At 38.9% G+C, this 25,165-nt stretch overlaps 1 protein-coding gene across 2 annotated transcripts; it reads left to right on the top strand.

Annotated features, from left to right (window-relative positions):
* The first annotated feature begins 429 nt into the window (after positions 1–429).
* Positions 430–24,594, top strand: uggt1 (UDP-glucose glycoprotein glucosyltransferase 1). Of its 2 annotated transcripts, XM_067480257.1 has the most exons (41): positions 430–504; positions 2,489–2,627; positions 2,916–2,995; positions 3,313–3,443; positions 3,531–3,643; positions 3,739–3,913; positions 5,246–5,342; positions 5,438–5,516; positions 5,748–5,848; positions 8,402–8,501; positions 8,622–8,682; positions 10,052–10,143; positions 10,601–10,751; positions 11,425–11,544; positions 11,641–11,726; positions 12,126–12,261; positions 12,386–12,517; positions 12,920–13,084; positions 14,127–14,247; positions 14,457–14,555; positions 14,756–14,779; positions 15,331–15,425; positions 16,107–16,313; positions 16,525–16,656; positions 16,763–16,893; positions 17,002–17,097; positions 17,352–17,454; positions 17,617–17,696; positions 17,991–18,180; positions 18,579–18,737; positions 18,841–18,926; positions 19,060–19,144; positions 19,608–19,696; positions 20,175–20,279; positions 20,405–20,489; positions 21,357–21,539; positions 21,922–22,082; positions 22,199–22,313; positions 22,876–22,992; positions 23,237–23,381; positions 23,473–24,594. In XM_067480257.1, exons 1-41 carry the CDS (start codon positions 474–476, stop codon positions 23,490–23,492), a joined length of 4,617 nt encoding a protein of 1,538 aa, XP_067336358.1. In that variant the 5' UTR covers positions 430–473; the 3' UTR covers positions 23,493–24,594. The 2 variants fall into 2 exon arrangements, with proteins under 2 accessions (XP_067336358.1, XP_067336359.1); XM_067480258.1 differs by lacking the exon at positions 14,756–14,779.
* The last annotated feature ends 571 nt before the right edge of the window (positions 24,595–25,165 follow it).

Below are 25,165 nucleotides of genomic sequence, written 5' to 3'. Positions count from 1 at the left end.
CATATTCAAAAATGTAACTGACAAAAAGAACCACTGAAATGCTGCTAAACAGAAAGTTTAGTAGGTGTATGACACAAATGTTTAACTTTCTAGTTTGAAAATATTTCTTAAGGTTTACCCAGTGCAGAATTTCCTAAACAAAGACTTAATTTTAAAGTTGATACCTTTATTTTATGTAATGTTAAAGATGAAACACTGGAACACCTGTTAATTCTCTTGTCCATTGTCTAAAGGATTTTGGTTAGAAAAAAAATGTTTCACTTAAGATAAATAAGTTAGTTACTAAATTTAAAAAGTTTTCCCACACTCTCCATTTTAAAAAATATCTTTCAGTGAAACGTCCTTCTTTGTGTTCATAGCACGCATCAGTTTAGTTAAATAGTCTCAAGTTTGAAGCGTTGCAGTCATTTTGAACAGGCAACATTTGTTGTTACCTAGTCCGGCTGTCAGGACCTACTCACTCTCAGCGGATCATGGATGCAGGAAGCTTCGGAGCCGGCTTCGGTGAGAAGAAATCGTTCGTTTTCTTCGTGATGAAGCTACGAATCTCTCTCTATATAAGCGTTTTTACAATGGTTTTAGAAACCTAAATCAAAGCTGACTGTCAGTAAATCGAAACTAATAAAATCAGGTAGTTTCTCTTTTGTGTATGTAGCGTTAGCGTAGCTAGCGACCACGGTTGTTTAGTTAGCTAACAGATTTTGTTAAACGTTCAGAGTTAGCAGCGTTGCGTTCACAGACTGTTGACGGGTTATGGATGTAAACACACTGGATATTAAGGCTGTTCAGACACTCAAAGTTAAGCATATGGTGAAGCTATCGATTAGCTCAGCATTGGAGCTAATGTGACAACTCTGCGGATTGTCATTGAAACAGTCAGGATGTCTACACTGCGCGTTCATTGGATAGAGGAGACACGCTGAACTTTCTTATTGGACAGAGACCATCGAGCTTTTTGTTTACCTGTGAAAACCTTTTGAAGGAGTAATGTTCTCTGCAAGCAATGTTCTCTGGTGGCATAATGGTCAAATGATTCTTCCCTCCATTCTCTTTTGGTTCTGTATGTCTGCCTTTGCTTAGGAACTGAGTGCACGAATCGCTTTACCTCTAGATTTAGTTTAGTTCACTTGGTAGGGGTCACTCAAGAAGACTTGGAAACCACTTTATGAAATAATGCTAAAGTGTTTTGAAAATAATGGTATGAATACTTTTAATTTTTGTAACATAAAAAAAATCTGATTAGTATTTGATGCAACTCTCCTAGTTCTCCAAGGTACACTCATGCAGTTTTTCAAGCTGTTTGGCAGAACTTGCATTTCCCCTGTGGATTTAGTCTGTCTCAGTGTTTTCTGTCTCTTCCTGTAATCCCAGACTGACTTAGTGATGTTCAGGTCATAGCTTTGTGGGGGCCATACCATCTGTTGCCGGACTCCATGTTCTTTTAGCTGGAGATAGTTTTCAGCTGTGTGTTTTTCAGTCGTTGTCGTGCTACTGAATAAATTTGGAATTGATCAAACACCTGTCTGATAGTACTGTGTGATAGTAAGTATCTAAACATCCTAAGTTCTCATAAAATTTCTAAGAACAATAATCAGCAACAATTGATATTAAAAAAGGCATAGTAATAGATTAATTGATAATGAAAAAAATAATTAGTTGCTGCCCTTTTATAACTCCTACAATCATAATGTTGCTGGAAAGGATTCTGTAATTTGAGACTAAATAATACTAAAAATAGAGGCATTTAAATACAACACAGCAGGTCAGTTGAAGATTCAGAACAATCTAGGAAAATATTACTTAATAGCTGATTAATACAACTGACTAAATTCAGAAAGGTGTTTCATGATTTTTCTTTTTTTTTTTTTACAATTTATTTTTCTATAATTAACTATTACAAATTGCACTGTTGGGAGGAGAAGTTCTTGGAAATTATTAAAGGATTATGCACCTGGCTGTAATTAAGGTGTTACCAAATAATCAAAGTGCCAGGCACAAACTTACACCCACTTTGCCCAGTAGGTAGTCCACACTTGCCAGATTCAGCGTATTAAACTGTATTTTTGGATCTTAAAGCTTTTCAATAGTGACTTCACTACTGAAACGTAGCCTCTGGCTTAAAATAGTTCTATCTGTTGAAACTCTGACCACTGTTTAATACATGCAATACAAACATGCATTTTAGGCATAAAGCTATAAAAGAGGTTTTGGTTTCCCACCTTGACTTAAGGCTTCAGAACCGTGTTGTTGTTGTTAGCAAATTAACAGTATCCCACTGTTTTTGGAAAATGTTCATGTTTGGCAGTATTTTCAGTTAATAAGGACATTCCTGATATTTACACACACACAAACATATCACAATATGAAAAATATTGTGCAGAAAGAATGTGTATCACACATTCTTGCTCTTCATATTTTCTTATTTTACAATTCCTCATTTCATTTATCACAACTTTCCACTTATTGCCTCACTCCACCGTTTCCCCAGGTGTAGGATTGAGGATGTGGTTTCTGTGGGTCCTGCTGCTGTCACTGTTTTCTGCAGTGTCTGGTGGTGCTGACTCCAAAGCTGTAACCACCACACTCACAACGAAATGGGCTGATACTCCTTTGCTGCTGGAGGCCAGGTACCAGTGCATCATACAACATTATACTAACATTTAATGCCACCATTTGGCGACATTACATTTAGGCAGCAGATATTAGATAAATCGGTGTCCTAGCTGATATAGTTTGTACTGGGAGTGTCCTCTCTGTCATTTTAAACCTCTTTGTCACTGATGTGTCCTTGAGTAAGACAGTAAATATGTAAATTTGTGTAAAATGAAAACGTACTCTACATTAATAGTATACAGTAAACACAACGTGTGTCATCTATGCCTTTTAGTTTTTTGAAACTTCATCTTTGTTCTCAGTGAGTTCCTGGCAGAGGAGAGCCAGGAGAAGTTCTGGGACTTTGTTGAGGCCAATCAAAACATAGAAGGACAGCATGATGGTAAAAGTAACGCTGTTCAGCCTCTAGACCTGTTTTCACTTTTAGTCTTTATGCTGTGCAGCTTGGGAATTTATGATGTATATTCAAGCCTCTTGGCAGCACAGTGCAGTGTCACTGTTTTGGCCAAGCACTTATGCAAACAGTAACATGATAGGAGAGAGCTGCAGACTATACAGTATGTCTGTTTGGTTCATATGTATTACAGTTAGATCATAACTCCTGAGCCAGAAGTTAAGGAGGCAACATTTAGGAGCTGAATAAATATAAAGAAAACAACTATGCAGCCCAGTGTTCACATGTGACTTCCGTATGTGCAGACACAGATCAGGGCTACTATGATCTGATTGTGAAGAAAGCCAGTGGCTTGCTCAGCTCCGTCCAGGTGAACATGCTGAAGTTCGCTTTGTCCCTCAGAGCCTACTCTGCAACAGTACACTCCTTCCAACAGGTACCTGGAGGATGTAATTTTGTTTTTAAAGCCTCAAACATTCAAGAGACTGAATGTGAATGATTCTTCTCTTCTGCACATTTTTAGATAGCGTCCAATGAGTCTCCTCCGTCTGGCTGCTCAGCTTTTTTCAGCATTCATGGAATGAAGACATGTGATACAGAGAGTTTAGTAGCACTGCTGAAAACTGCCCCTGAAAGGTAAGCAAATATATACAAATACAAGAATGGATGAGGGTTATAAATCATTAACACAAGTGCTGGCTGTTATGAATGACTCACTATCTTTCCTCTAGGCCGAAGCCATACCTTTTCAAAGGAGATCACAAATATCCAGGATCAAACGTAGATGCTCCTGTTGTCATTCTCTATGCTGAGTTTGGAAAGCCAGATTTCCAGAGGCTTCACCAAATCATAACATCCAAAGTCCATGAAGGCCAGGCGACTTACGTGCTCCGCCATTACCTGGCAGTAGGTGTTTCTCGCATCCAAGAAAAAGATGAACTTGATTAATGCTCAGTGAATACGAAGTCTGTTCTTGGTTCATACTGGAGACAGACTAAACAATTTCACAAGCAGTTTAACAGGAAATTTGTCGGCATGTCAACATACTGTTGAAACTATAGATTATACACCACATATAAATTATTCACAAAATTTTTAGATCCATTTACTAACTTGTCACAACTTTCAGCAACTTTTGAATCGTGTGTGTGTGTGTGTGTGTGTGTGTGTGTGTGTGTGTGTGTGTGTGTGTGTGTGTGTGTGTGTGTGTGTGTGTGTGTGTGTGTGTGTGTGTGTGTGTGTGTGTGTGTGTGTGTGTGTGTGTGTGTGTGTGTGTGTGTGTGTGTGTGTGTGTGTGTGTGTGTGTGTGTGTGTGTGTGTGTGTGTGAAACATGACATGTTTTGAAGCAGTGCTGCTTTAGTAAAATAAGAGTAAACTTAAGCGGTTTTGACATTTGGTCAAATAAAACAAGCACATTATGTAAATTTAGGCTGGGCTTTAAGATACAGTGACAGACATTTTTTTTTGACACATTGTGATAGTGATAATAAAAAAAATTGCAGTCTTACATGAGCATTTTAATTTAAGTAGTTAAAGAAACTACCTTCCTGAGACCCACAGTATGTCAACATTGGTGCTTTACTTAATATGACTATGATTTATTGATTATGAGTAAACTACATTTTCCATGTTAGGAATGGTGCTTACCTTGTATTTTGATGAAATGTTAAATCAAATTGTCAAGTTCATTAATTCCCGTGTAGCGCATTAGAGATAGTTGGCCAAATTAGAAGATCATAGTTTTGCTGGACAGCCAGTGGATAAACTGTACGTACTTGTGTGTAAAACGCTTGTTGAAGTTGGATGCTTATTCCCTCACATGCAAATACATTTGATAAGTTTTTCCCTGTGATTATGCTAAATTATTCCCACCATCTGTCTGATAAGCACAAAGTCCTAGGTTCTGGCGAGGTTGCAATGCTTAATGCCTTTTCTTTTTACTTCAAACCTTGTGGCCAGACAGTGGACAGTTAACTGGCTACCTGCATGTGAAAGCTGTCAGACTAGCCTGCGCATATGTGTTAGGTTTTTCTGCTTTAAATAAGTCATTCTTCACAACAGGGATGACGGTTAGCAGAAAGATTTGAATAGAAGCGATCATTTCTTCTGCCTAATTAGTTGTAAATCCCTTGTATATCATCAGTGCAGCTGCAGTAAAACAAGTGAGACCCCTTGATTCCTGTCTAACAAATGTAACGACAGTCATTCTTTTTTTTACTTCTTTCTGCCACATCTAGAATACAAGAAGGAAGAAAGTGTATCTTTCTGGATATGGAGTGGAGCTGGCCATCAAAAGCCAGGAGTACAAGGCAAAGGATGACACACAAGTCCAAGGTGCACGCACACAACAAAACACACTGTCGATACACGATGGTGTAATCCCATAGGAGTCCTGATGTGAATAATGAGTTAATTGATTGTGCTTTTAGAGGCCGAGGTGAATGCTACAGTGATCGGAGAGAATGATCCAGTGGACGAGGTCCAGGGATTTCTTTTTGGCAAACTGAAGTGAGTGTTTCTTTGTCAGGCCATAATTAAAAAAAGCTTGGATTCATTCCAGGAACTGCACTCTGCTCCCTCTAGCCAAGATTTTGCTCTTGTATTTTTCTTGTAAACTAACTTGAAAACAAACAAATGTATCCCATAATCTAACAATTCTCCCATAAATAGTAATTTAGGCATTTAGCAGACTGACTCTCTCTAAGGTATTATTTGTTTTGTCTGTCATTCTTTATGTAGGACCCTCTACCCAGAGCTGAAAGAGCAGTTAAAAGAGTTGCGAAAACACTTAGTTGAGAGCACCAATGAAATGGCACCACTGAAAGTCTGGCAAATGCAAGGTGGGTCTTCTTCCAAACCATATTCCAATGTTTCCGCCTTGAGCGAGTGTTCTGTTCTTTCTCCTTCTACTGTATCATGATTGGGTTTTTCGACATAAACAGGCCACACTGGAATTGTGGATCCGTTTTATGCTGTTTATGATATTAAATCAGCTAAAAATTATTGTACTTGACAGACTATTCACAGCAAAGTAGAACAGATACCGAAAACTGACAGAACCAATACCCGGCAAGATAATAAAAAAACAAAACAAAAAGAAACTGTGAGACCTACAGAGCATGCAGCAAAATTAAACCCTTCCTTAGCTCACAGTTAAAAGCTTCAGGCATTATTTTTGTCACTTTAACTTTGATGGGATTGATTTTATGATCCTATGAAGATACACTCAGGATTTAAAATGAGCCCTGTGTCCCTAGTTCCAACTATAGCTGACAAAAGATAATTATCTAATGGCAAAATCCTAGATCCTTATCCATACCAAAACATAATCAATAGTTCGTTGACCTGAAAAAGACCTCTGTTGTTGGTCTCACATAAATTTGATTGCCAAATATGTTTTAGAGATTCCTTCCTAATTTACCACCAACTTAGTGCTTTTTAATTTAGTTTTTTTTTTCTGGCCTCATGTTTAACTCAAAACATTTCTTTCCTATATTTATCTCTGTGCCAGCATCAGATTCATTCAAGACACATTTCAGATTAAAATCTCCTATGACTACATTCCTTTTTGTGACTGACACATGTGTAAATGTCACTGAAAAGAGAGACGTGTGTAAAAATAAAAAACACAACATTAACCTTTGTGGGACAGTAATATCAGGCAGTTTCCTTAAAAACTGCTTGGTTACAACATGTCCCTACCAGTTTAGTTTGAACAGAAGCGGCTCCATAAATATTCAAACTTCCTCATCTCTCCCTTTACTTCTTTCTCTGTTGATCTCCTGTGTTTATTTTTACCTTACTGTTGGATGCTGACAATGATTGATTTTGACGAGCAATATTTACATGTAGAGAGCTGTGAGTTAAAAAAACAAATCAATTCCAATCTGACAGCTCGTAATTTGTTGTCAATTGGATGTGAAATTGGCCCAGATTTGATTTGAAAACAGCCAATTCATTTTGTTCACACTACTGTGAAAAATAAAATCTAAGTCATTTGATTGCAGATTAGATTAGGGCCATCTAAAAATGTAATGTCAAAGTAGCCGCATTCCTTAAAAAAACTTTTTATGCCTCTGCGCTGGCGTTTCATTTTTCTAACATAAAATGCAATTAACGCCTTGAGGGAATTTTAAAAACGTACACAGGCATCCACTTGAACAGGTCAGAATTTGTATGTCAACAATCAACGTGACCTTACAAATGTAATTCAAAAATTCTGTCTAATCAGTCCTAAAGTAAAGATGGCACATTTCTCAGTAGTCGGTATAACTTTATTTTTTACAACTCTTGGTTTGCACATGAACATTAACAGTAACCGCCATGGTGCAGACAAGAAAGATCACTGTGCTGGTAAAAAAAGCTTTAACTACACTTCACTTTGTGTGATTAGCTTTGAGTCCTCTGTTGAGGAAAAAAAAGGTTAATGGCAGAATTTGCATCCCTGATTTTGTTGATTCACTTATGTCATTAGCTTATTTTCATGATTTATAAATAGAAACTCGTATCTGCTTTTGTTGTTTTTACAGTGAGGTCATTGCACCAGTAAAACAAATTTGTGCAGCTGAAAATGTATCTGTCCACTTCTGTAATCAATAAATGCACTCGATCAGTGTCCTCTTGCTACCTTTGAGTCATAATATCTTGAAGAAATTAGACCATTGTCTGCTGCAGCATTAAAGAAATATTGATTAGGATTATATCATGTGTTTAATCTTTGGGCTTTATTGTAAGTGCTTTTAAATTCTGTCAATTTTTCTTGCCTCACAAACATCTTAAGCATTCTTTTCCCTTGAATTTATCTGTTCTTAGAAACCACACAAAGTAATTTGTCAGTATTTCTATGTGTGGTCAGGGTGTAGGCATAAGGCTTCTTTGATTATGTTGAATAAAGTATGCCAGGGGATGAGAGTCGGGTGAGCCCGACTGTCATGTGGGCATCCGTTTTTATCTTTTACCCCGCTGGGGCTCATTAGCTCAGCCTGTTTACAAAGAGAGGGAGATCTCCAGGGATTAATAATCACACAGTCTACAACACTATTACAGAGATCCTCATTTATATTGAATCCATCCTTAGTACACTACCTTCCCTTGCAAGCAAAAGCTTGTTACATTATCATGCAGTGACATTCCTCCACAAAAAACTAGTTTGTAAACTGAAATCTGATTTTTATCAATATTGTAATTAGCTTAACTGATGACTTTGGTGTCAACAACTATCTTTGCTGTAACATTACCTGCAACCGCATCTTGTTTATTTCTTGTTGTATATTCTACATAAGCATTAATATTGGCTATGGCAGATGTTCAGGATGGTTTTATTTTGCTAAAACCTTTTCTCTGTACCCTCTGCTTATGTCTATCCATCAATCCACTTTCATTTTCTTTTATAGATCTCAGTTTTCAGACAGCAGCTCGTATACTTGCTGCTCCGGCTGTTGATGCCCTCAACGTAATGAAAGACCTCAGTCAGAACTTCCCAACTAAAGCCAGGTAAAAAAAAAAAAAGGAAAAAAAGCATACACAAAAAGAGTAGCTACAGCAAAAGGTTTTGTGTTACACACATTGATTTGTCTGCAGTTTTATGGTTTAGAATGTCCATTCCTCTCATAGATCCCTCACTAAAACAGTGGTCAACTCTGAGATTCGTAAAGAGATCGGTGAGAATCAGAAGGTACGTTTGCTTGTTTGTTCATTTTTTATTTTCTCCTAATAATCTTTTAAGTTTTTTAAGGGTCACTAGGGCACCTGCCAATATCATTTTGTTGTTTTTTCTTTCATGGAGGAAATAATGTTGGCTTAATGTGAACAACAGGCACAAAGGTTTAATTTTTATTTTTAATCTATAAGATGTACATAGAAAAGTGAAATATTATAGAATCTGTGGACCACACTATTTTTACAAATATACTCAAGGATAAACTGCCCCTCCTTACAGCTGCTTGACTACTTCATCCCCTTTCATTCCCTGATTCTCTCCATTATCCAACATGTTGGTGTTCTTACCATCCCCCTGACTTTGTTGTTCAGTGTTCAGGGATATTTTAGGTTCAGTTGTTTACCAATTTAATCCAATAAAGGAACAAAATAAAGAAAAACATAGCATTATTGCATACAGCTACAAGCACAAACCCCTCAGCCTCTTAGCCTTCGTCTTCAGGGAAATAATCTCAAAATGAGATCTAGCTTTCCTGTTTTTATTTTGTTGCCCACACCTTTTATTATGTGATGAATTGTAAACAACATCTGGCTTGAAAAGCATTTAGTTTCTGACAGTGTGTTTGCTTTGCCCTGCTAATGGAATAGGTAATCACCCTTTTTTCTTGTCAAAGGTTTTTTTTTTTTTTGGTTTTCACTCCCTCATGCCTCCTCCTTCTCCTCCCCAAGCTGTGCTCACATTATCTTGGTGTGCAGACAGGAGTTTGGGTGGGTGGTGGGGGACGTTGTAATTACTGAATTGGTGATTCATTCGGCAGGAGCAGTGAGTCCTGCAGCGAGAAATGATTATTGATTGAAGCAGTGTGGACACATGCACTTGCACGCAGACATCTCTCTCTCGCGCGCGCGCACTCAATTCTGTTTAAGTGTGATGAACAGTATTTGTGTTAATCATGTCTTGTTGTAATTGCAATGTCTACAATATGATTAATCTGATGTCTTTGTATTTTTGTAATGAGGTTTGACTGTGCCAGAAAGCCTTTGAAGTTTCCTTTTGCCTGTGCAGACACCAAACTCACACACCTTTTTATAAGGAGAACAAACATATTCACACGCCCTCATTAGATTTATTTAGTTTGGGGTTTGATCGCTCTAAACTGACAGACTTTAAACAGAGCTGTCAGTGCTTGTTTGGAGCCATCAGCGTGTCTTGTTACGCCTTTATATTGACTGTTGCCTGTAGTTTCGTGATTTAATTGACTACGTGGCAGCCGACTTTGATGTTATGTGCTATACATGGTGGCGATCTGCTCAGCTGAACTAGAATAGGGAGTTGTAGGATTTGATGTGAACAGGACGTCATGTTGAAGTCTCCCTCTTTGTAGTTTTTTAAAGGAACTCTGGGGCTGCAGCCAGGAGAGTCAGCCTTGTTCATCAATGGGCTGCACATAGATCTGGATACACAAGACATCTTTAGGTACACACACACACACAGACACAGACACACACTAATCTTTAAAGTTTATATACAGTATATTTTCATTTACTTATTAGGCTTTGTAAAAATTTGTTCTTGTTCTATTTCCAGCACAAAAACGCATTTGCATTTTCAGTTATGCTATTTTCACCGACCAACAAATTAAACACTAAAACATATTACATTTGAAATGATGTCAACACACAATAACAGAAAACACTTGAATCTAATAAATTGTACCTTATGAATTGTTTTTGGATAGTTAAATCATTGTGTAAAGTAATTGTAAAGAAAAATAGAGTTTATTTTTCCAAAAACCAAGGTCATGTATTCAAATAGATCGTGTTGTTGGGAAACTTAAACGACATAAAAGTTATAGTCACATAATCATAAATAAAAGTAGCATATAATCTGGATGACCACACTCTGGCTCACTCCTGTCACTTGTTAACTACAGTGTGTTCGAGGTCCTGCGCAGTGAGGCGAGAGTGATGGAGGGTCTGCGCTCACTGCTGATCGAGACACCCTACATCCACGATATCCTGAAGCTCAATGTCCAGCCATCTGACTCTGACTATGCTGTGGACATCCGCAACCCTGCAATCAGTGTAAGAAATAACATAACCATAATCAAATGCACATGTCTTGATTGTTAGATTGTTCAGTAACAGTTGTGCTGTATCGGTGTATTGTTCCTACATCCCTTTGAAAACCTTTTTTTTTTCTATGTGCTGGAATACTTACTCTATTTTAACCACGAAACACTTGCCCAAAATTTCCTTGAAGAAAAATTAATCATGAAAACAATGTATTGTGCATCAAACGTAGAATAAGGTTTCTGGCTGAACATATTTGGGGGCACTGAAATGCCGTTTTTGTCTGCGACAGATGGAAGCTCAATGACAACTCGGGTTCAGGTTGAATAAATGAAATCACATCTTCTTCATGTTAACGTCACTTGTTGCAGCTCTACATCAATTATCAGGCTAAATATTAGATATTTTCACATCTATAATCAAATATCTTTTGGTTTTAGGCTTGTTGACTTTAACTGCCTTGGGAATTTGCTTGTTTTCACTATTTTTACATCATACATTAAATGATTTAAAGGTCATACAAACATTAGAAGACATTGGGAATAGTGGTGGTTATTTGTAGCACCAGTGTTTAGCTGTCAGCAGTCAGAAGTAATTTCTGCTTGGCCTTTGTCTGCTGTTGAACTCAGGCTGCTGTTTGTACCTCCTTTCAACTTTCCTTTCATTTTTCTTTCCTTATATTTAGTGGATTAACAACTTGGAGACAGACCACAGGTACAGCTCGTGGCCCTACAACGTGCAGGAGCTGCTCAGGCCAACCTTCCCTGGAGTCATCAGACAAATCCGCAAGAATTTCCACAATCTAGTACGTCCATCCAGATTAATAAATGCATTGTGAATCCTTGTGAAAAATACCAATTCTAATCTTTACTGTGTGTGTATGTGTGTCTGTGTGTGGCAGGTGATTATTCTGGACCCAACCCAAGAGAATGCTGCTGAGCTGCTGTCTGTTGCGGAGATGTTTTTTACTAACAACATCCCACTCAGGTTGGCATTTTTGTCATCAGGGATATGGTACACTGTAAACATCTTATAATAAATTCTTTATGTATTGGACTTTAAATGTATTTTCTGATAAACATTTCAATGGAAAAGGGCAAGATAATTTATATTTATTGCTCCACAGTTACCGCGAAAACAAGGAAAATCAGAAAAGAAATTGCAATAGCAGTCAGCTGGGATGTGTTGTTAAAATCAATTTTAATTTAGCAGTTTTGTCAGGCAGGTTTGGTAGACCTTTGATACCCCCCTGCATATGGCATCTTGGGATGTGAAGTTTGTTTGAATACTGATGAGGCAGACGGCACACACTCTGCATTTTAAGTGTCCACTATACATAATAGAGTTTGGTTTAGAAACTTCTTTGATCTCTGTGTGCGCTTTCAGGATTGGGTTGGTGTTCGTGGTGTCAGATGACGATGATATAGATGGTATGCAGGATGCAGGTGTGGCGCTGGTCCGAGCCTACAACTACATCAAGGATGAGGTGGACAGTCAAAGTGCTTTTGAAGCTGTCATTTCAGTAAGTCGACCTTTCGTGAACACTATAATAGAAGACTGGCTTTTTATCTAATGAGTAGAAAACGTTAGTGTTATTTAATCAAACAATAGTACTCTTAACTTCCCATCTCTTTCTTCCTTTCTAGATGTTTAACCAATTGCAAATAGGAGGACGGCTGAGTGTAGGTAATGTAGTTAAAGTGCTGGAAAAGAGGTTTCCCTATGTGGAGGTCAGCAGCATCCTGGGCGCCGACTCCAGCTACGACGGCAACAGGAAGGTGAGATTGGCTGAATGTGGCGACACTATACACAATTTTGTGATCCGTTTTTTAATATCAGTTTTCAATCTCTTATTTTTAGCAAATTAAAAACATTAGATGACTAGGAACATAAGAGTGATAAAGGTTCAATAACAGTGAACACTTAACAAGTTTTAAGGTGTAGATTGAAGGTCGTCCTATTGTGAAACCCATCAGAAAGTGTTAACTGATCCTTTCACAGTAGGAGATTTAGAGATAGATTTTGTTTGTTTGTTTTAAACTCTGGAATTTAAACTAAAACACCGTTAAAATAGTCAAGCTGACTTGACATAAAAGCATGGATTTGCATTTTCAGATCCTGCTTAGACAGATTGTTGCTCTTGTAAATTAATGTAATACCTCTTTATGTCTCGTCTTCAGGAAGGGCGGGCGTACTATGAGCAGACAGGAGTGGGCCCATTGCCTGTGGTCACGTACAACGGCATACCTTACCAGCGTGAACAGCTGGATCCCGATGAATTGGAGACAGTGACCATGCAAAAGATTCTGGAGACCACCTCCTTCTACCAGAGAGCCGTCTACCTGGTCAGTCACACACACACACACACACACACACGATATACTCTACAGTTGCAGTGAAACAGCGTGTCTAAAAGTTTATTATCAGCGTCTTCATGATTTAACACCATAGTTTCACTGGGATTTTTTTATATTCATCTGCAGAGCAAACTCAATTTTCAGATGCAGATGAGACAACACCAAAAAATAACTGACTGCATCGTCTGTGCAGTCACAAGTACATACACCTTTTTTAACAGTATTCACTGTGCTGTTCTTTCCAAATATTCCAAATGTGCTCATCTGTTAAAAAGCTGCAGATATTTTGTGCAAACTTTTTTTTTTTTTTTAAACCTGACATTAATCTCATCAAATAAGACTTAACAGAACAGGTTGCATAGTGACAGATGGTTCATTTGTGATGTTGCAGACACAGTAGTGATACCAGTGGGTGATTTAATTTGTGTTTGTTTGTTTTTTGTTTTTTTCTTCTATGTACTTCAAACTACAGTTCAATTTAAATAAATCTAGAAACTGGAAGCAAATGAGCATAAGAGCTCTAGATGCTTTTATTCTTTTAAGACGAGTTATTAAAAAGAGTTGTTCACTTTTACAAGTACACTGTCAAGGATTGTAGTGATTAAATAAATTCTCTTTTAGTGAGGATCTTTGTGAGTGTGCCATCTGTCACTCTCTCTGTTTTAATGTCGTCCCAGCTTTCAGAGGAGCCAAATCTTTGAAATGGTGTTTTCAAAGGTTTTCTAAGGCATGCGAGCACAGTTAGCAGTGTTTAATTTGTTTTCTCTACCAGTCTTAGTGGAGTGGAGTGTTAGTCATCACTCCTGTTTTCTCCCTTTTTAATGTTTAATCCAAACTTGTTGGAGGAAAACTTTTCAGTCGATACACAAGCTTCAGTAACTGCAGTGAAAAAGCTATTAACACGGGAGAGGGCTGCGGATGAGAAGCAGGCAGAAAAGGACCTCCTGCATCACTGTCGGCTCTGCGGTAACAGTGAAGGATGTCCTCTCAGAATAAGTCCTGTAACATGCTGAATCATGTGGCTTTGCAGGGTGAGCTGGCTACTGATCACGATGTTGTCGACTTCATCATGAACCAGCCCAGCGTTGTCCCTCGCATCAACCCCAGAGTGCTGTCCACCAGTAGGACATACCTGGACCTGTCTGATACGAGTGAGTATGCGCAATAGGGATGTAGGCCAAGACCAGGATGCACTGTGGAAGTCGGATCCATTGTGTAATCTGATTCGATTCCATGCATAATTTCACCTGTAGATGAGACCCGTATAAATCCACATCTACCCTTATGCATCTTGCAAAAAAATTTTATGTCTGGCATTTGCTACATGATCTTCAGTTCACTCCTTTTTCTCTTTTTGCAGATAACTTCTTTATAGATGACTATGCCCGCTTCTCGGCTCTGGACAGCAGACAAAAAAGCACTGCAGTGGCAAACAGCATGAACTACATGACAAAGAAAGGTAGGCGTGTGTGTAGGACAGCCTTAATATGATAACTGGTGATACAAGAACAAACTTAGTTTTGGAGTTTTTTGTTGTTTCAAGGGAAGCAGCTTTAGTAATTTTCATGCTTAAACTCCCTCTTCCTGTATTTTCCCTCTCTCCTCTCGCCCTCCTCTTCCTCCTTATATTTGTGTGCTTTAAAACTGGTCCTGAATCAGGGATGACCACCACCAACAGGCATGGTAATCACCCTTTTTCTTCCATGGTATTCCCTCTCCTCCTCACTTGCTCTTTTTCTTCCCTGTGCTTTGTAAAAACATACTGGCAGAGTTTTAATGTGTTTGTGAATCCACCATCAGTCCTCCATCTGTGTTGCATTTCTCAGAGGACACAAAGGACTAATTTAAGCATGTGATAATTGTTTAGGTCTGAAGCATAAGTACTAATAAAAAAAAATGTGTTTACATAACTGCTTAACATTGTTTATGCCATCTTTCTCAAGGAGAGCATGTCAGTTCATTAGGTGTTATTTGTTGTAGCTGCATGCAGAAGGACGTGCGACACTGGTTTGAAGGTTCTGATAGAGAAGCAATTATTTGGAGATTAAAAAAATAACTAAATTCCTTTTTAAGTTTTTGTGTTTCATATGGCCTAGTATATCACCGATGTAGATCTGTGATCTTCACCCTAGACACCAAGACTCTTATTGTCTGACTGACAATAGCAGGTAGCATCGCCTCAGTATCTTAATCTGATTTAGGTTTTTTAATTTTTCTTCTTCTGTGGTTGACAGATGATGCCTTTATCCGTCCCGTGACCTTCTGGGTGGTTGGAGACTTTGACAAGCCCTCAGGACGTCAGCTCCTTTACGATGCCATCAGACACATGGTACAAACTCTAACTGTAGCGTCTCTTTTGACTGTCAGAGTTGTTGCAATTTCCTGAAATAGTATTGTGATAATATGAATATTGTTATCTAAAATCCAAATGAATGAAGGCTTGAAACATAAGTGTATATATCTACCTCCATCTGTATAAATATTTATCACTAACAGAGTGTGAGGTAGAAGCAGCTGCTTAGCTTAGCATAAAGACTGGACGCAAGGGAAGCAAGCAGCCTGGCTCCCTGTTTTTCATTTACCTTTGATTTGTTGCCGCACTATTTCCAAATGACAGAGGAAGCTTTTCATTTTTTTAACAATGGAGTGAGCTTGGAACTCCACCACGCTTGTTCTCCTTGAAGGCTCACAACTTTATCCTAGGGAGGAACCATTTGCAATATTTATGATGTACACTAAAAAAATGAATATTGTTGACATTGTTTTCATTTGATATTTGCTTACATTTACCTTAATGAGATGTATAAACGTATTAATATTGTGGAATTATAATCATATTCTGACCCTGGCATAAAAAGAGATGTTATATCATCTAAAAAAAGCTGTAAAACCTTTAGGTTCTTTAAAAATCAAGCATGTTTTTCTCATTTTCTTTTTGTCACAGCAAAAATTCTAAGATCAACCATTTTCTCACTAAACCAATGACAATCTCTCACCTGCTGTGAAACAGAAAACCAGCAACAATGTCCGACTGGGGATAATCAGCAACCCATCAGCAGCTGTGTCGGCCATGACGACTCGTGTGACCAGAGCGATATGGGCTGCCATGCAGACACAGAGCCCTAACAACGCCAAGAACTTCATCACTAAGATGGCTAAAGAGGAGGCCGCAGCCGCCCTGGAGAAGGGAGTCGACATCAGAGAGTTTGCTGTTGGGGTGAGGAGAGATGGACAGCTTCACTCATCTATACAGGATCATGTTTATGAATATTCAAACTGGCGCAAAGTATGAAAAAGATCTGGGTTTTCTTCTGTTGGTGTTGATGAAACTCATCTGGTCTTGTGACTACATTAACAGCACTTCCTAATCCTTCTTAACTTTAATTTTCTCTTATCGTCTGCCTACACATCTTCTATTTTTCCTTCAGGGTATGGATGTGCCATTGTTTAAGAGTGCGTATGAAAGTCCCAAATTCTACTTCCTGCTCTCCCACGCTGCCTACTGCCGAGACGTGCTCAAACTCAAGAAAGGACAGAGAGCGGTTATCAGCAACGGAAGAGTGAGTCACAGAAACAAGAATATAGTTACGTGTGTGTGTGTGTGTGTGTGTATTTTCCTACAGTTACCATAACAGCCTAATCAATACTTTTGCTTTTTTTTTCCAGATCATAGGTCCACTGGAGGAGGAGGAGGTGTTTAACCAGGATGACTTTCTGTTACTGGAGAGCATCATCCTGAAGACGTCTGGAGAAAGAATCAAAAGCAAAGTCCAGCAGTTTGGAATTGAGGAGGACAGGTATTTTATTTCATTGTCACGAGGTTAAATCATTCCCAGCTCCTTTCAGCAAATTCACTCAGAAATGTTTTCATTGAGTTTTGTGAGTTAACACAAGGTTGGTCTCAGGGCAAGCGACCTCGTGATGAAGGTGGACGCTCTGCTCTCCTCTCAGCCCAAAGGAGAAGCCCGGGTAGAATATGACTTTGCTGATGACCGCTACAGGTAACTTTGTAATACTTTAGACTAGAAGGGCTGGGAAAATTCTGTGTAGTGACTGTTTTTAGAAAAATGTTTTCTTTTGGGTAATTCTGTTCTTTTATAGTTTTGTTTTCCATTTTATTGTATTATTGTACTGAGCGATTGTACAAATTTTAAAAAGTCAATCTGCCATTTTTACCTTAAAATCAATAGTAAATACAAAACTTATTGTACAAACCTGGGCTTTCTTGACTTGTTGTTTGGCTGATTTTTTGTAGTGCTGTTAAGATCCGTCCTAAAGAGGGAGATGTCTACTTTGATGTTGTTGCTGTGGTGGATCCCGTAACCAGGGATGCACAGAAACTAGCTCCTCTCCTTTTGGTAAGTTGAATGTAGTCTCGGTTTGGACTAGACCCAGCTTCTTTTTCCATCTATGTCACTGATGAGTTCATTGATTTCACCTTGTTTTCACCACGTCCAAGTTAATTCTGATTTGTCTTTATTGTCCTGTCCAACATCTCTCCCACTGGACTGTTATTTCAGGTTCTGAAGCAGCTGATAAACGTCAACTTGCGAGTCTTCATGAACTGCCAGTCTAAACTGTCAGAATTGCCCCTAAAGAGGTGAGGACACAAACTGTCTCTGTGCTGATGAACCACACATCATTGTCCTACCAGTATGACCATTAACAACGTGTTCTTTCTGCTCTGTCCCCCGAAATTTGCTGTCTGTCCCCCAGTCCATTTCCTTGTGCTATTAGTTGAAAACTCTGTGTAATGCTATTAAATCGATCTTATGTCGTGGTCATTTTGTAAGTCTTGTTAACATTTTGGGCCAATCTGCTCCTACAGAAACAGAAATGACAGTTTTTTTGTTTTTTTTTTTTCAATTATAAACCTTTTCAAATTTTCCTCCAGTTTTTACCGTTATGTGTTGGAACCGGAGGTGGTCTTTCAGGCTGATGGTAGTTTCTCTCCTGGCCCCATGGCTAAGTTCCTGGACATGCCCCAGTCTCCGCTCTTTACCCTGAATCTTAACACTCCCGAGAGCTGGATGGTGGAGTCTGTGCACACCCGGTACGATCTGGACAACATCTACCTGCAGGAGGTACAGAAAATGTGTCTGCATTTAATTGTAGGATCAGTGGTGTTGAAATCTGTTATTTTAAAGTAGTAGTTTTGAAATGATAACCCTCTCTGAATGTTTTAAATCTGGTCTAATGATCTAATGTGAGTCAGCCAGTGTTTAAGCACCACGTGACTGTAGCTTGTCCCGATCAAAGAAAGTTACATGTAAAGTCTCATTTCATTTTTAAATGTATTATTTTAATGTCTAAGGGACTGTATTAAGAAAAATGTCAGAAAAGGAGGAGGACATTTGACAGGACAACAGCAAGGTCTCTGCATCAGGGGTTGCCTCTGAGTTTTTATCTGAGATTTCTTTCAGCCTTGCTTACGTGCTGAGTGTTTCCAGAGACTTTGTCTAGACTCTGCTGGTGTTTGCAGGTGGAGAATATTATAGCAGCAGAGTATGAATTGGAGCATCTTTTGTTGGAAGGCCACTGCTTTGACGTCAGTTCAGGCCAACCACCACGAGGTCTCCAGTTCAACTTGGGAACCGCCTCTGAGCCGGTCATCATGGACACTATTGTCATGGCAAACCTGGTACACTGAAACTCTCACATTTTCTTCTTGTTATTTTATGTTTTCCTTTTTTCTTTCACCTTTTATCACAAATGATGGAAACAAGCTGTGTTTCGCTCTGTAGGGATACTTTCAGCTGAAAGCCAACCCAGGCGCCTGGATCCTGAAGCTGCGAAAAGGACGCTCTGATGAAATCTACAAGATTTACAGGTGAGAACATGAAGAAATGACTTTATCACGCTCCAATGTTCCAGTGTCTTTTGAACTTCAGCCTCTGTGCTCACTCTTAAATCGCGAACCTTTTGTTCTAATTTGTCTTCTCCTTCCTTTCTTCCTGTTCCAGCCATGAGGGCACAGACTCTCCAGCAGACCAAGATGACATCATTGTTGTCCTGAACAACTTCAAGAGTAGGATCATTAAAGTCAAGGTTAGTTTGTTTGTGAATGTCTAGTACAATAAGGATGGAGTCAGTGATGGGAAAATGCCCTTCACCATCCGTGGTTTAAGTTTTGTCCTCAAGAAAAATCAAGGATTGTGAGTCAGTTGCAACATTTCCTGTATCCACAATTTCTCTGCTTTCTCATACTTTCCTAAGTATAACAGACTCCAGTTTGTGTTGTAAATCAGGCATAACAAATACATTGTGTGCCTACAATACGTGGGTAAATGATCGATTTTCATTGGGACACTCATTATGGATGTGGCCACATGAAGCCACAGTTTTGAAACTGTTCCGACTCGGTATAAACACCTTTGATGGGGCTGCATGTTGGCTGTAGCTTGCATAGAAATGAATCTCTCTCTAGCTCAGAACAGGACAAGATCAAAAATGAGGATGGTAATTTAAAAACTACAAAGAAATCTGATTTCAAAACATTTGTGTTGCTCAGGTCCAGAAGAAACCAGACAAGTTTAATGAGGAGCTGCTGAGCGATGGAACCGAGGAGAATGATACTGGCTTTTGGAAATCTCTGACCAGGTACTCGGCTCCATGTGATCATGTTTTAACAATGAAAATAGAATCTACGAGGAGCTTTTGGGGCCTGAAAAGGCCTGAATTTACAAAAATCATATCTCAAGAATGAAACCTGCCAATGCAGAACTACATGTGCTTATTTTTAAACAAGAAACATTACGGTACCTGCAAAAGAAAAGTGGACAAAGTCCATAAGCATAATGCTGAATGTTAGAAAGGTCTGGCCATCTCTAGAAGGCTCAGGAATATCCACACACCACTACACCCGATTTTGCTTCTAAAATGAATTATTAATTGCTAGTACACATGTTAAAAAAAACAAATCTGTCAGCTGTAACCTGCAAGCACCTGAATGCCAAAATCCTTCACTACTTTTTTGTGGGGGCAGAGATTGTTTCAATTTAGTCCTTTTTATTTATTCCATCAGCTCCGTATAGCTATGTATAAACTCCTAAATTTGCAGTTATCTTTTGTCTTTCAGAGGGTTTACAGGTGGAGGGAACACAGAGGAGGCAAAGCAGGAGAAAGATGATGTGATCAACATCTTCTCTGTGGCCTCTGGGCACCTGTATGAGCGGTTCCTCAGGTGAGAGTCCGACATGTGACCAGACAAAGAAACGTTTTGCTTTCGTTTTACTTACTTGTATAAAGACCGTTGTTCATCTGCTCAGTTGCCACATGTCCTGTGATTTGATTCCTTTTCCCATTCAGGATTATGATGCTGTCAGTTCTGAAGAACACCAAAACTCCTGTCAAGTTCTGGTTCCTCAAGAACTACCTGTCTCCAACTTTTAAGGTAGTATTTTTCCCATTAGTGTGACTTTGAAAATCAGCTGGCCTCTCAGTGTAGATAAGATGTTCTTTGACAGCAGAAGCCTGTTAACTTCAGACTGGAGTTTTGCCTTTCCACTCTTCATCCTCTTCAATGTCCTCCTCACTTCACTCTTACTAATCTTTGCTACTTCCTGCTCCACACCAGTCACCTCTTCTACTCTTTGTTCTTTTTCATTTTCCTCATTCATTAACTCTTCACAGTTCTCCTTCCATCTTCCCATCACACTCCTGGCACCTATCAATACATGTCCATCCTTATCTTTAATCACTCTAACCTGCTGCACATCCTTCCCATCTCCATCTCTCTGCCTCACCACCCTGTACACACCCACCTCTCCTCCTTACTGTCCAAGCTCGCTTACAAGTCCTCATATGCTCTTTGTTTGGCCTTTGCCACCTCTACCTTCACCTTATGCTGCATCTCCCTGTACTCCTGTCTACTCTCTTCAGTCCTCTCACAGTCCCACTTCTTCTTAGCTAACCTCTTTTTCTGTATACGCTCCTGAACTTCCTCGTTCCACCACCAAGTCTCCTTGTCCACTTTCCTCTTTCCGATGACTGTCTCCCTGATCACATTAGCCAGAATTTTTGCTGTTATGACTGAACATAGTTTCCTTTAAGCATCTTCAGTATGTAATTATAGTATACTTATCAAAGTAATTCTCAAAACAGGCAGGGTTTTTATCAGATTTCCTGTCAATTGTTTGCAAACTTTTTTTGGTGTGTGTCATCTAAACACTAAAATGCTGACATTCCTAAATGGTATAAAAAGTATTTTAATGCATCCGTACTAATCACACTGACAGGTCTGTTTTTTGTGTCTTTGCAGGAGTTCATTCCACACATGGCAAAGGAATATGGCTTCCAGTACGAGCTGGTGCAGTATAAGTGGCCTCGCTGGTTGCACCAACAGACAGAGAAGCAGAGGATCATCTGGGGATATAAGATTCTGTTCCTGGATGTGCTGTTCCCTCTTGCTGTTGACAAGATCCTGTTCGTGGACGCTGACCAAGTGAGCTCATTCATCCGACTTTCATCCCACCTCTGTCCAAATATTTGTTTTTCTGATGGTACAAAGATCAAGAAGCTGGTTTTCTTAACACACATATTGCGGAACATTGATTAATACTGCTAATCTAATTCTGTTAGTTTTACCGACAGCCTGGGTAGAACCACTGGCAAATTGGCAACTATTTGATGATGAATTTGATGTGCAGGTTTTCTTTGTTTCTCCTTTACATTCTTCAGGTTTAGGACTGGTGTTTAGATTTGAATTTAGATTTGAAATAGACCATTTTATGCAGGATTCTAGAAAAATAAATGCAATATTTCATTTTAAAAATAACAAATAAATAAAATTTGCACTGTTTACACCTCTTGCTCCTTTCCTTCAGATTGTGCGTACAGACCTAAAAGAGCTGCGTGACTTCAACCTGGAGGGAGCGCCGTACGGTTACACTCCATTCTGCGAGAGTCGGAGGGAGATGGATGGCTACCGTTTCTGGAAGTCGGGCTACTGGGCGAGTCACCTTGCAGGGCGCAAATACCACATCAGGTACACGCTGAGAGATCAGCTGCAATGTAACACACAAGTCAGTCTTGGGCCAAAAGCAAAGAACCCTTACACACACACACACACACTCATGTGTTGCTGTCATTTATCCTCTGCAGCGCCCTGTATGTGGTCGACCTGAAGAAGTTCAGGAAAATAGCTGCGGGGGACCGACTCAGAGGACAGTATCAGGGACTGAGCCAAGATCCTAACAGCCTTTCCAACCTAGATCAGGTGTGTAAGTGCCTGCTGTTGGCATGGTGCAGTCTGTTATTTATGTAATACAGCTCATATTATCACAAGCCATCTGTAAAAGTTGTGCAGTTGAGGTTCTGTGGTTCTGTTCTCCTTCTAACCTGAAGGAAGGTGCTGTCATCTGAGATCTGTTAATATGAGAAAAGCCCAAATGTATGTGATGATTTTCATAATGACAGTAATTTATGTTGTCAGCTCTGTTCAGCAGCTGAATTTCATATCTCAGACTCTCTAAGGTTCTTGAACACACATCCTGATTATAACTGCATTACCACACAAATGACAAACATAATGGCAGCAGATTGTGAAGATGCAGAGTGGGAAGTAAGCAGATGCTTCTTCCCACACTTGTGTGCACATTATAATTGTTTTTATATTGTGACTTCAATAGTTTGTCAAAGCAAATTTTGCTATTGTTGAGTATAAAGCTTTGACATATGTTCCAGTGTGATTTAATCTAGAGAGTTGAATATAAAAGCTCTAAAAATGTGGTTATATGTGTAGAATGTCTGTTAAGTCATGTCCCTCTCTCCCTTCTCAGGATCTGCCAAACAACATGATCCACCAGGTGCCCATAAAGTCTTTACCTCAGGAGTGGCTGTGGTGCGAGACCTGGTGTGATGACAGCACGAAGAAGACAGCCAAGACGATAGACCTGGTAACAACAGTTTGTCTATGTATCTTCACACAATTATAGGACTAAACAGAACAGCGTTTTTCACGATGTGCTGCAAGGCACTATTGCAAAGAGGGATGAGCTTTCAAACAACTGCCATTCCTCCTAAAAGCCACTAGAGGGAAGTCGGGCTTTACTGCGAGAAAATAATTGATTTACTATAGAGAATCTGTCCAGGTGAAACTGGATTGATAATTTCATTTTATCCTTTTTTTCCTGATTTCAGTGCAACAATCCTATGACCAAGGAGCCCAAGCTGCAAGCTGCAGTGAGGATTGTGGCTGAGTGGACCGATTATGACCAAGAGATTAAACGTCTGCAGACTAAAGTTCAGGGGCGAGCAAGCCACATAACAAAGCAGCAAGGCACAGGTACTGAACGCTCAGACTGCATGTGCAGGTAATTACCTCACAAATTAACATCTTGATAAATGTTTTTCTCCTGCTTTTGTCGCTCTAACAGATGTTCACACAGAGCTGTGAAATGTGTGACGAGGCTGTGTACTGAACTCTGTTTAAAGAGTCGGCTTCATGAAGAGGCTCCTCTCATGCCTCGGGGACTGCTGACAGCCTGACCGCAACCCAGCGCTAAATTGGTGAAACTTTGTTGTTTTGTTTTTTATGATATGGTCCGGTTAAAGTACCTTTCACTCTGTGAATATTAAGCAGTGAGAATGTATTTTGTAAGGTGAATCATGGATATATATTCTATTTTCCAGTATGCTTTCTTTCCCCTCTAGTAGATGTCAGTCTGTGTATGTTTGCACTGATTGGAATTCTGGTTCTGGTTGAAGCACAAATGGAGGCAGACTCCAGAAAATCTTGGAATTGGATCTCTGACAAACATCTGGTTGTGGGAAAGATTTCCGCATACTCACTGGGATAAAACATTTTATTTAAAGCTGGTCTTAATAATTTGTACATTTTTGGACTAAGGCTAAGCACTATGTTTGACGTCAATATCGTGACACGAATACACTTTTTTTAAATGGCAAGTTCATGCAAAATAACCGAAAAAATTTGCAAACTGACATTAAATACAGTGATATTTGATCACTTCTTATTTATTGTACCTAATTAAATTTATTAGACCTAATGAATTTGGTAAAAATAAATAAGAAACCTAATTTGATAAAACAATATTACATTACAAACCTCCCCTAAATGAGAGATCCAAAAAAAGGGGTTTTTATTTTTGCACAGAAGATTAGTGGATGTTTAGTGCCCAATATTAAACACTTGTAAGGGATGTGTATGGAATTTTGTGTCAAGCACTAGGATTGTTAATTCCGTTTACACAAACTGGTATTTGACATGAAAATTTAAAATAAAATCAGCAGGCTTGATTGAATTTCATGTTTCTCATGGAATATTAACGTCACTGTGACTCTCAGGGACAGATGTTTGGAGCCTGTGTGGGTTGCAGAACAAAGTATGAATCAGAAGAGTGTTATTTGACTAGATTGTGGTACTGTAAAATAAGTGCTACTATTACATTCGGTGAAAAATGTTCAATTTTGTTGGCTTTGTTGTTATCCTGTTTTGATTGTGCTATTTTTGTTAAATAAAAGTCCCCAAGTAAGAAGTGGTCCAGTGTGAAGTCAGCGTATGCCTTTCGATTCTTTAGCCCAGATAGTGTTTGGGTTAAGATCAGTTACTTTACTTATTGCAGTTGCATTTCAAGACATCTTGTAACTTGCAGCTGGTTAAGGCTAATTTGAAACAAATATATATTAATGATTCTATTACTAGATTTAAATGTAAATATATGTAAACAGCTGAGTGTGATGGATGTGTCACAAAGCACAAAGCCATAGTTAAACAACCGTACTTCCACACATCCACTGAAATTGCCAGGAATAAATAAGTAATAATGATTCCTTATGGATAAATGAGTGAAACAGCTCGAGGTAATGGATCCAAGGCTAAAAGTAATGAACATTTAAAGATTTAGCTAGAGGTTTTAGATCATGCTCAATAGTTAAAAGTGATGCATAAAATGTTGAAAGATAGCAATTTAAATAGCTAAAACTAGGAAAGAAGTAAACATTTACCAAATTGTTAAAAATATCAAAAAATTGTTTTAGATAACTAATACTTCTGGGATTGTTAGTGATGGTTTACCTAAGTAAATCTGATTGGGCAACTGGAACCCC

The sequence above is a fragment of the Channa argus genome, chromosome 16, assembly GCF_033026475.1.
Source record: "Channa argus isolate prfri chromosome 16, Channa argus male v1.0, whole genome shotgun sequence".
In the NCBI taxonomy this organism is placed as follows: Eukaryota; Metazoa; Chordata; class Actinopteri; order Anabantiformes; family Channidae; genus Channa; species Channa argus.
Note: the sequence above shows the minus strand (reverse complement) of the source record. Positions and strands in the feature narration are given on the sequence as shown.